The following is an 11,193-nucleotide window of genomic DNA, read 5'->3' on the forward strand; positions in this document are numbered from 1 at the left end:
GAGAAGTGCCACTTCATGGTTACTGAAGGGGTGGTACTCGGTCATTTGGTGTCAGGTAAGGGCATTCAAGTGGATAGAGCTAAGGTTGAGGTAATTGAGCAACTCCCGTACCCGGTTAATGTTAAAAGTGTGCGTAGTTTTCTTGGTCATGCAGGGTTCTATCGCCGCTTTATTAAGGATTTTTCTAAAATTGCTCAACCTCTAACTCAGATTCTTCATAAAGATGCTCCTTTTGTGTTTACTGACAAGTGTATTCAAGCCTTTGACAGGATCAAACAAGCACTTATCTCAGCCCCTATTATCCGATCTCCGGATTGGAGCCTTCCTTTTGAGATTATGTTCGATGCCAGTGACTATGCAGTTGGAGCTGTTTTGGGGCAGCGAAAGGACAAGGTGTTACATGCCATTTACTATGCAAGCAAGACTCTCGACGATGCACAAATCAACTATGCTACTACAGAGAATGAGCTTCTTGCAGTTGTCTATTCTTTAGACAAATTTAGAGCTTATCTTGTTGGTTCTAAAGTTATTGTTCACACTGACCATGCAGCTTTAAAGTATCTTTTAACGAAACAAGAGGCTAAACCTAGACTTATTAGATGGATTTTATTGTTACAAGAATTTGATTTAGAAATCCGTGATAAGTCTGGTGCTGAAAATGTTGTTGCAGATCATTTGTCCAGATTGAGATTCTCCGGAAGAGATATTTTACCCATCGATGATTCTTTTCCAGACGACCATATTCTAGCTGTAGCTGCAAATACCCCATGGTTTGCAGATTATGCCAATTATTTGGTAGGAGGTACACTTCCTCTTGACTTATCTTATCAGCAGAAGAAGAGATTTATGCACGATGTGAAGAGGTACTTCTGGGACGACCCCTATATTTTCCGAGTGTGCCGATAGTATATACAGACGATGTATCCCAGAGGGTGAGGTACGTGCCATCCTTTCTCACTGTCACTTTTCTTCATATGGTGGTCATCATAGTCCTTCTCGGACATTTGCTAAGGTAATGCAATCGGGTTTTTATTGGCCTACTATCCTTAAAGATGCTACTAACTTTGTCCGTTCTTGTGATGCTTGTCAAATAACTGGCAATATCTCGCAAAGGCATGAGATGCCTCAAACTGGAATCTCCGAAGTAGAGATTTTTGATGTTTGGGGCATTGATTACCAAGGGCCGTTCCCTACATCTTTTGGGAACCAATACATATTAGTAGCTATAGATTATGTTTCTAAATGGGTGGAGGCAATTGCCACCCCCACTTGTGATGCTAAATCTGTTGTTAAGCTGTTTCAGAAGACTATCTTTCCACGGTTTGGAGTGCCTCGCGCAGTGATCAGTGATGGAGGCAAGCATTTCAATGAGCGTCATCTCAATTCTCTCTTGAAGAAATATGGCGTTACACACCGAAGAGGATTGGCTTATCATCCTCAAACCAGTGGACAGGTAGAGATTTCCATCAGAGAGCTGAAATAGATCTTGGAAAAGGTGGTAAGCAAGAACAGAAAGGATTGGAGTCGGAAGCTTGATGATACTTTGTGGGCTTACCGTACTGCTTTCAAAACGCCGATTGGAACCTCACCTTACTGACTTGTCTATGGCAAGTCCTGTCATTTACATGTGGAGCTTGAGTACAAGGCTATGTGGGCCATTAAAGAGTTGAATATGGATCCCTCACTGGCGGGTGAGAAACGACTGACGCAGTTGAATGAGCTAGATGAATTTCGACTGCATGCCTATGATAGTGCTCAAGTATACAAGGAGCGAACGAAGAAGTGGCATGACAAGCATATCTTGCAAAGAGAATTTCATGTTGGTGAGAAAGTTCTTTTATTTAACTCTCTTTTGCGCTTGTTTCCAGGTAAATTGAAGAGTAGATGGTCTGGACCGTTCACTGTTACTGATGTGAACAAATTTGGGTCAGTTACACTGGCATTCTGACACAGGAAAGACCTTCAAAGTGAATGGGCAACGCTTGAAAACATACTATGAAGGTGCTTTTGTGGGGGGTAATAGAGGCTCTTGACCTCTTCCCCATAGATTCTTCTTGCTGATGAAGAATTCCGGTCGTGCAGGACCGCATAAACCAGCGCTACCGAGAGGCAGCTCGGATTTTGTAAATTATTAGTTTGTAATTAGGATTTTAAATTCAAGTTTTGTTTTTTGTTTTTATGTTCCTTGAACTTTGAGAGATGAGGAGAGGGCACTTGATATGCTTTCAAGTGTCTTTTGCAGGAAATTTGACGGGATTTGAAGCTATGAGTGACAAAAGACGAAGAAAGGAGTCCAAGCCTACTTCCTCGATCGAGCCAGCTGCGACTCGATCGAGGAACCTACCAGCTCGATCGAGTCAGCTGCGACTCGATCGAGGAACCTGTGAAGAAATTAAAAAAACTTTAAAACGAAAGTTGGGTAGTCCTGAAATTGGTTCCTCGATCGAGCCAGCTGCGACTCGATCGAGGATCCAAATTGAACCGGGTTCCGCGTTTTTCTTCCGCCGGTTTTATGCTCTAATTACTCTACTTTCTTTCAATTCCTTTCTTCTATTCGTGCCCCATTATTCTGCATTCTTCCTCCTCTATCACTCTTTCTCTCTATATTCATCATCAATCATCATCAAAACTCACTTAAAACTTGTGCTTAATTGCTTATTACTTGTTTGCATCATTCTCTTGTGCTTATTTTCTCAATTCCATTGCTTAAATTGCTCAGGTAAGTCACGAATTCGTCTATTTGTGTCTCGAAAATTCTGAAATTTCTTGCTTATTACTTGATTTTATTGTATTAAATCTTCCATTGTTAGTATACAATTGCTATTTCCTTACTTTCTAGCCCCTTACTTGTTGAAATTCATGCCTAATTTGCTAATTTGGGAATTAGGGTTCTTCAAAATCCGGGTAGAAATTTTGCATTAAATTGGTTAGAATTGTATTCTATTGCTTGGAACATTCCATATTTGATACATACTCATGTTCCCCTAAGTTTTTGGATGCTTTCCTTGTCATTTGGAGTCTTAAAAATTGATTTTTTGGACCCATTATTGCCAAAAACGGGACTGTTTTGCATAAGGTTGAAGTTTAATTGTCTACTTGCTTTTATGTAGATAATGTCGACTTCCAGGCAAGAAAATAAGAGGACTAGAGAAAGGAGAGCCCGGGTTCAGCAACCCGAGATGATTCCTGAAGAGGTTGTGTCTTCGGAGGATGATTTGTCTCCTTTAGACGATTATCCATTTATCGAATTTTGTGACAAAGCACAGAAGGACAGGTTTGAGTATCTGTTAACTAAGTCTATGAGTGCCACTCGATGTGTTGATAGGAAAATTTTGCGCACATTGAAGATCGATGACATTATGTTTGGCATGTTTAATGAGATCGGGTTGCAGGGTCTTTTCACACTACATGAATTATCTTACCCTGCTTTAACTCTTGAATTTCTGAGTTCATTTACTTACCTTCCCAGTGATCATCTTATCAAATTTTGTTTGCTTAATGTTGAACGGTCTTTAACCTTTGACCGTCTGTCTGAAATACTGGGAATAGATAAGCATACTGACGGGAACTTGTATGGTGTTGGTGGGTTGTCCGTTGTTCATTATTTTCCATTATTTACCGGTTATGCGGACGCCGACGTCAGTGCTATGGCTTTGTTGGACATCCAACACGTTTGTCTTCGTATGTTTTTGAGGTATTTGAGCTATTTGTTGTATGGCCGAACAGACAAGAGCAAGACCTCCACTATTGAGGTCCTAATCCTTGCTAGTTACTTGAATCCTTATAGGGAGGAGACATTCCAGTTCTCTCCCCCTGCTCTTGTGTGTGTGGCCTTTGATCGGATGATTGGGAGGTACGGGAACCTTGACTGTGGTGCTCTTGTCACCAAGATTGCTAGGGTTGTTTGTGATTTTGAGGGTGATGACCCATATGAGCCCATGGCTGATTATGAGCCACTTGTTGATGATGACCACCTTCGGTATGACATTTCTTATCTTGACATCAATAATGGGAAGGACCATTACTGGAGGGTCCGGGGCGAGTCTTACATGCTTCTACCTTGCGCCTGTTTACCTGCTGTCGACCCCCTCGAGGAGAGTACGACTGTGGAGCGACCCCCACCCGTTACTTATCTGATTCCTGAGGACCTTCTGGTCACTTTTCTTGGGTCTAGTACTACTACCACTACCGGCGGGCGCCGGAGACGTCGTGCACCCACTACCCATCTGCCAGGCTCATTCCAGCCTGCTCCTCCTCCACCTCCTTCAGCCTATCCCACTTCAGGCTATGCTTCAGGTTACCATTTTGATCCCGTTATTGAACGGGAAGTGAGGATGCATACGGGCATCAACACTGCTTTGACAGAGAGGAGGATGTGGGAACAGATGGAGGCTATGTCTTTAGCTTCCGGGGGCAGTATCGCGGTGTGTCACCTTCTTATTACACCACTCCTGGTGACGACAGCCATGTGTTCCATCTTTACGGAGTGACTCCTACGGAGTTTGGACAGTTTAGCACCGCCTACGGTGCATTAGGCCGTCCCTTCTACACTCCAGTCCGCCCCCCTCAGCCTATTTCTGTTTTTGCGGAGGACACAGGTATCCCTTGTTCTCAGAGAGGCCCGTTTGGCCAGTTTAGTGCTTCTACTTCCACTGCTGCTGCTGCTACTGGAGGCAATCGTGGTCGAGGCCGTGTTAGGAGACCCACCCGTGGTAGAGGCCATGGCGCTCCAGTCCCAAATCCTGAGCTTATGTCCTTATATGCCGAGATTGATGGTTTTGATGATACTGCTGATGAAGCCCAGTAGTGACAACTGGTCACTACATCCCTCTCTTTCCAGCTGGTTTGGGGGAGGCTACTGCATTACAGTTGGTATTATCTTTCTTTTTGCTTTTATTGCATTTCCTTTTTACCCTCTTCCCTTTGTTAGTTGTGTCCCATAGGTTGCTGGATTTCTGTGTGACTGCTATGCTGTAGGCGTCACAATGAGGACACTGTGACATTTAGGTTTGGGGGAGTGTGTTTATTTATGTTGTGTGCTTTTATTTATTGTTGTGTGAAAAAAAATTGAAAAAATTATAAAATACAAAAACATGTTTTTATTTACTTTTGTTTATTTTGAGTCAAGTCTTGGTGAATTGTATAGCGATGATGATAACTTGCTTTGTCTTTGCATTTGAGTCTCATTTAGTTGTTCATGTACATTGTTTTGACCTGTTAGCTTTGATAAACAAAGCTCTTTACTCAAGTCTTGACCGTCACAATATGCCTTATGCCGAGTAGACTTGACTTTATTTTGTTGGTAAACCACTTAAATTTCTGAGGTCTTTAGAGCTTCCTAGGCCGGGAACATTAATAAACCGGTCTCATTGTTATTTAGGCTGATGAGTGTGGTCTCCTTGTGGTATATGTAATATCAAACTGCATAAGTGTGACATTAGTTTCTTAGCTTTTGCGCGTTCATTTGATTAAGTACATGTGGATAGGCGATTCTTATCGTTCAAATAAGCCTTACATCACCCAGTTTTGTTAGCCCGTTTGAACCATGTAGCCACTTTATATCCTATTTCTTAGCTACATTCTAGAATTTGCCTACCTTTTTCGGGACAGTCGCAGTTGTTTGAGCCTTATTGTTATAGCTACTTTGGTTGGGTTGGGACTTTTAATTGTCATGTGGGTAGTAGCTATCTTTTTGTAACAATTGTGTGACCTCTTATGTTGAAAAAGAAGTATTATGAAGCAAAAGAAAAGAAAAAAAAAGGGAACAAAAAAAAAGAAAAGAGCTTCGAAAAAAAAAGTTCAGAAGAAGAAAAAAAAAGAGAAAGAAAAGAAAAGGAAAAAGAAAAAATGGATAATGTTTGCTTCATTGAATTATGTTAGGAGGTCGTGTGTGGTAATTTCTGGAGTCTAATGCACATTTGGAGAGCTTCTTCATTTCTCTCATATGTTGTCAAAAGTTGAGATTATTTCTCCAGTTGGATGATTGTTTTATTACTTATTAGATTTGGCTATTGGTCTAGCGCTGCGACTACCGTCTGAGCCTCGCATTACCCATACGTGCTTTTGCACAAGCCACTTCTATACCCATGCCACTTTACCACCATTCTGTCCTTGATACATGTACTTGGTCTGTTTCGTGAATGCGTATTAGTTGGAGAATCTCTTATCACATTAGATTGCATGCATATCTCATAATTTGAGTGAGAGTCTTATTCCTTTCTATCTTACATATATATCACCTATTATGAGTGCATGAGTGAAACCGCGAGAATCCAACAGAATTGTCTTACAAGGTTGAAAAGTATTCGGCTGAGTCTCGGTATCATGTCACATCTTGAGTAAGAGCTGCATGAGTCTATTACCCGTGCTTTTGAATTTGTTTTATTAGCACAACTTCGGTCATTACTTTGTTATAGATATGGATAGCTGAGATTTGTATGTGCCTAGACATTTGCTCTGAGTTATTCATTCACCATTTGTTTGTTGTCCTTTGTTTTGGCCTGATTGCTTTACTTGAGGACAAGCAAAGGTTTGGTTTGGGGGAGTTTGATGTATCACTTTCATATATACTTTTATAGCTCCCTTTATACCATTTTACTTACCGTTTCGTGCCTATTATATCATTTATATGCTTTATTTCAATGAATTGTCGATACTGCCGCTATTTTGTGTTTTGATGCAGAAATGACTCAATACGAGTATGATCAAGCTAAGATTAGCATGGCGGCGACGGCACAGAAGAATACACAAAGCATGGCACGGGAAACGAGGAAGTACGAAGACTAGAAGTGAAAGAAGAGAAGAAACCGTCTGTGAAGCAGGTTCCTCGATCGAGTCACCACTGACTCGATCGAGCAGCTGTCCTCGATCGAGTCACCTCGACTCGATCGAGATCCTCTCTGCGACTAATTTCCGGAATTTCCTAAAACGATTATCTTTTGTTATAAATTAGAAACTCGTGTTTTATTGTTAGACTACGTTATATTTTGCTTGGATACTGCTGGAAACCTCTCTTAGAACCCTAATCTTTCCCTTGTATGGTACTAATCTTTCCTCATTAATTAATTATTATTGTTTTATGTTCATTAATTCTTGCTTTATACTTTCAATCATGTGTTCATCTTTAATCATCATTGTTGTTGTTATTATAATTATGAGTAGCTAATCCCATCATCTAGGATGAAGGGGATCTAGGTTTATTAAAAGGGAAAATCAATTAGTTGCTATTGATATCGTTAAAGTTGTTGTTTGATTGTTGTACTTCTTCTAGTTAATCAACTTGAGGCCTGAGTTATTAATTAGTGTAGCGAATTGATTCCATCGCCGACCGGGTTAGAATTGATATAGGCTGCGACAATCATATAGAGAGTATCTAATCATAGCGACCGCATGTTAGAATCGGTCTAAAGGGCATAATGGAGTCGACCGATCTTATGACCTTAAACAACTTGATAGATTTAGTAATTGATTGATAATCCCCGACTGATTGACCTAGTGAACCGTAAATCCTAGACTTTTAATAATATCGTTAAAACATCATTTAATTACTTGCAATTAGTTTATTACAATCAACACAAAACAAACCCCCCAAAATTGGTTACCTTAGACAGCTTAAATATTTGTAGACCTAGCTTTTACCGCCTCCCTGTGGATTCGATACCTGTCTTACCACTAGCTATTCTTGTTAGTCCTGAGATAGATTTATTTTGATTAAGGTGATACGACTTTAGCCTTATCAGTTCTATTGTTTGCATGTTGTCGTAGTTCATCTTTGCATTAGCCTTCATTTCCTCGTTGAAATTTGCTGCAGCTGCTCATTGGAATTTGCTGGTGGTCCAATCTGAAGGCTTTGGTTGCTCGGTAGTCTACTGCAGCGATATTTCCTAGTACAACTATTACACTTGTACTAAATGACATCAAATTAAGTCCTGAAACTGAAATACATAACATAGTCCAAATAACGGTGCAAAAACATAAAGAAACAGTCAGGTTATAAAACATAGTCCAAAACCGAAAAAACACTAATAATAAAGTTTTTTAAATATCCAGTGGAGCCTTTCCCATTTTGATATCTTGCTGTTTTGTTGCAGATGATTTGTCCGACGTTTCAACAATTACCACATTATCTTTCTGTGGCGTTAACTCCTCAACTTCCCTGACAGGTTCGCCTTCAGTCATCTCCCTCAACTTTTCCTAACACATAATAATATTGTAAGTAAAAAGATTAAGCAGTAGGATTTCACGTAATAAAGGGAAAGGAATTTAAAACATCAACCATCATGGAGTCAGTGTTGTTGGTATCCTTGCTGGACGATGAAATTGACATTGATTTTTCCTGTTGCATTAAGACATGAATTTTGTTTATGTAAAATATACAGATTGTACTGTAAAATTTAGAGTATGTAAATTGAAGTACCTTTGATGCAGCATGGATGTTTTTCCACTTAGATATTGTCGTAGGATCATCAGATAAGCATATGACACCATAGGAGGGCGATTTCTGCTCAATGTTGAACTCTTTTGTAACCCTAATTTTGACAATAAATTCCTTCTCAATAAGAGCCCTGAAATCTGGTGGTGGCACAAGGGTGAAAATCTGAAATGGAGAACGAAAATTATTAGACGAAAATGCCAAAATGTGATAATTGATGTTCTGAAATTAATAGTAAAAATAATTTGAGGAATACATCATCTTCATCAAGTATTTGTTGGGCTGTTTTTCCAAGCAACTCCGTCATGGCGTCATCCCAAACGATAAATTCACATAAGTTGCTGCCTTCATACGTCACAAAGAATTTAACTTGGAACCTGTTTTGAAACAAAATTGTGATGTTTTAGTTGTGTTGTTTTTGTTTGTTGTAATTTTATGTCATTTATTTGTTGTAATTGTAATTTTTGGACTCCCGAGTTGTATTACATAGTATTGTGTAAATAAATAAATACCACATGTTAGGATAGTATTTTTGTACCTAGGAATAGCTGATTTCGTGCCAACCCCCTTTAAAGAGCATGGTGGTTTGTTTGGTCGTTCTTTATCACAATACCATAAGCCGTCATCCTTCATTTGAACTTTTGATCTACATTCCGTGCATGAATTGTAGAACCAACTCACACCAGATGTTGCCAATTCTACAAATGTAGCCAAAGTCACATATGAACCTCCTTGAGTCAAGGTCTGAATTTCGTCTAATGACTTAATGTTTGCACTTGCGAGAATGGCTGGATGGTGAGTTGCATTGTCTGGAACACCAAACAGATTTTGGACCCCTTCAGCAGCTGGGAAACTGGTAATGATACAATGAAACTTTATCAATAATTTGGCCTGTTTGTTTCTTTTTACTTATATTTGTACTTTTTCTGATGTGTTTTTTGAATTTGATGATATTTAAGTTTGAGTTGCTGGAATCGTAACTCAATAATTTGATGAAACTTTATCAATAATTTGACATGCAAACAGAACAACTTTGAAAAGAAATGTTTTAAAATTTAAGTTGTTGGAATCGTAACTCAAGTTTGACATGCAAACAGAACAACTTTAATTACCGTTGGTTGAATTGACGAACTTCAAACATATCGGGGTTGATTAAAATTTGACTTGCTCCCCATGTTGTGGCGATGCTCACTTCCCCTAAATCATATTATTGATCATATGGCATTAGATTAAACTGAAATGCTTGCGTAAAATGTATTTTGCATTGTATACAGTGTAAGAATTATTGCATAAAATATGGAGTATATATTCTTACCATTATAGACAAATCTTTTGATGTAGAGCAAAACCAAAGTTGGTTTGTTTTTGTTTTTGAATTCATTCTCAATTTTTGTCATTTGATCAACATAATCACCAAAAACTGTACAACACAGTTGCTCATTCCTGAAAAAAAATTGTGTTTATAAGATACATGTTTTGTTAAAAAAGAAGATTTTTGTTTACACAAACTACAAAATAAAAAGGTAGTGTATTACTCATAGTTTCCTAGAACGATTGTCATCCTCTTTGTTCCATCACCGTTGAGTTTGATTGGGTAAACATGTTCAAGTTGTCCAATAACATCTGTATAGTTAGACATTTGTTACTTAAAATGAATTTTGTCAGAAATTTTGGTGGAGATTAGGTGAAAGATGCATACAAACATAGAGTTTATCCGGCATTGCGCCCATAGCAAAGTCTTTGAATGTGTAGAAGGTATGAACCGTATGACGAATGTCTGGAATTGGTGCTGGTATGACCTTTGTACTGTACTTGAACCAGATCTTGCATTGATGATATGTTGCCATGTCGTAGCCGAGTCTATTGGACGAAGTATTAAATTTCCTTATCTTATATGTGTCACCTTCATTGAGCACTTCTAAGAAAATCTTCACCAAACTCTTCTTGATTGTTGCTTGTATGGTATCTCCCTGTTAACAACAATGTTATATTAGTTTGGTACGATAAATTAAACATAAATGGTGGAGTAATATGATGTAAAAATGTAAATAAGGTGAGCATACATTTTGGTCAGCAAGTATAAGTTCTACGCCTTGTACCACAGATGGATTCTTGTCCGATTTTCGTAGCCACATACAAATTACCGGACCTTGATAAATTCCGTCCTTGGAGTAATCTCCTTGATGCTTGAAATTGGAATTACTTCATGATTTGCCATGTTTATGAATATTGTTTGATGGTGTAAATGATAGTGTGATGTTTGGTTCTGTTTATTTTATATAAGGTACAGACTTGCAGTTGCCCTAATTAGTGGGAAAAACTGCTGCTAACTTCTCTTTATCAGTACTCCACTCCTCCACTCCTCCACTATGTTTGTAACTGAAGTATAACCATTATTCTCCTGGAATGTTCTGTTCATGCTCGAAATCTAAAAGGCCAGGGGAATGTGGATTGGACTGATGTTGGCCCAAGAGTGCAAATTTGAGTTATTATCGTAAATCATAAATTATGATGAAAATTAGGCCGTTCTAATAAACTTGTTGACGCGGATTTTTCTTGGTAGCCTAACATTGCCACCTTCCGTAACTGGAATGGCGGCTGTTAGATAGTTGCCTGAAATTTTTGCTCCAAGTAAATTCTCGGTGATGATTGGCGGTCTGACCAAATCTGAGAGGATGTTTTAAACTATGATTTAAATTTTTGAGATGTATCATTTTGAAATTATTTTGAAATTATTATAATAGTTCCATAGTTTTGGTAAT

At 38.8% G+C, this 11,193-nt stretch overlaps 1 protein-coding gene across 1 annotated transcript; it reads right to left on the minus strand.

Moving 5' to 3' along the window:
• Positions 1-8,037: 8,037 nt before the first annotated feature.
• Positions 8,038-10,278, minus strand: LOC141627703 (uncharacterized). The gene is made up of 9 exons (XM_074440929.1): positions 10,131-10,278; positions 9,967-10,054; positions 9,747-9,874; positions 9,544-9,628; positions 9,045-9,284; positions 8,688-8,808; positions 8,417-8,596; positions 8,276-8,335; positions 8,038-8,193 (listed from the first exon to the last, which is right to left on the minus strand). The coding sequence occupies exons 1-9, from the start codon at positions 10,276-10,278 to the stop codon at positions 8,038-8,040; spliced, it is 1,206 nt and encodes a 401-aa protein (XP_074297030.1).
• Between the last annotated feature and the right edge of the window lie 915 nt (positions 10,279-11,193).

Source organism: Silene latifolia, chromosome Y, assembly GCF_048544455.1.
Source record: "Silene latifolia isolate original U9 population chromosome Y, ASM4854445v1, whole genome shotgun sequence".
Taxonomy (NCBI): Eukaryota; Viridiplantae; Streptophyta; class Magnoliopsida; order Caryophyllales; family Caryophyllaceae; genus Silene; species Silene latifolia.

Coding starts and splice junctions, on each gene's coding strand:
- LOC141627703 (XM_074440929.1), bottom strand. CDS start 10,278: ATGGCAACATATCATCAATGCAAGATCTGGTTCAAGTACAGTACAAAG. Junction 8,336..8,416: donor ACATCCATGCTGCATCAAAG/GTACTTCAATTT, acceptor TTAATGCAACAG/GAAAAATCAATGTCAATTTC. Junction 8,194..8,275: donor ACAACACTGACTCCATGATG/GTTGATGTTTTA, acceptor ATTATGTGTTAG/GAAAAGTTGAGGGAGATGAC.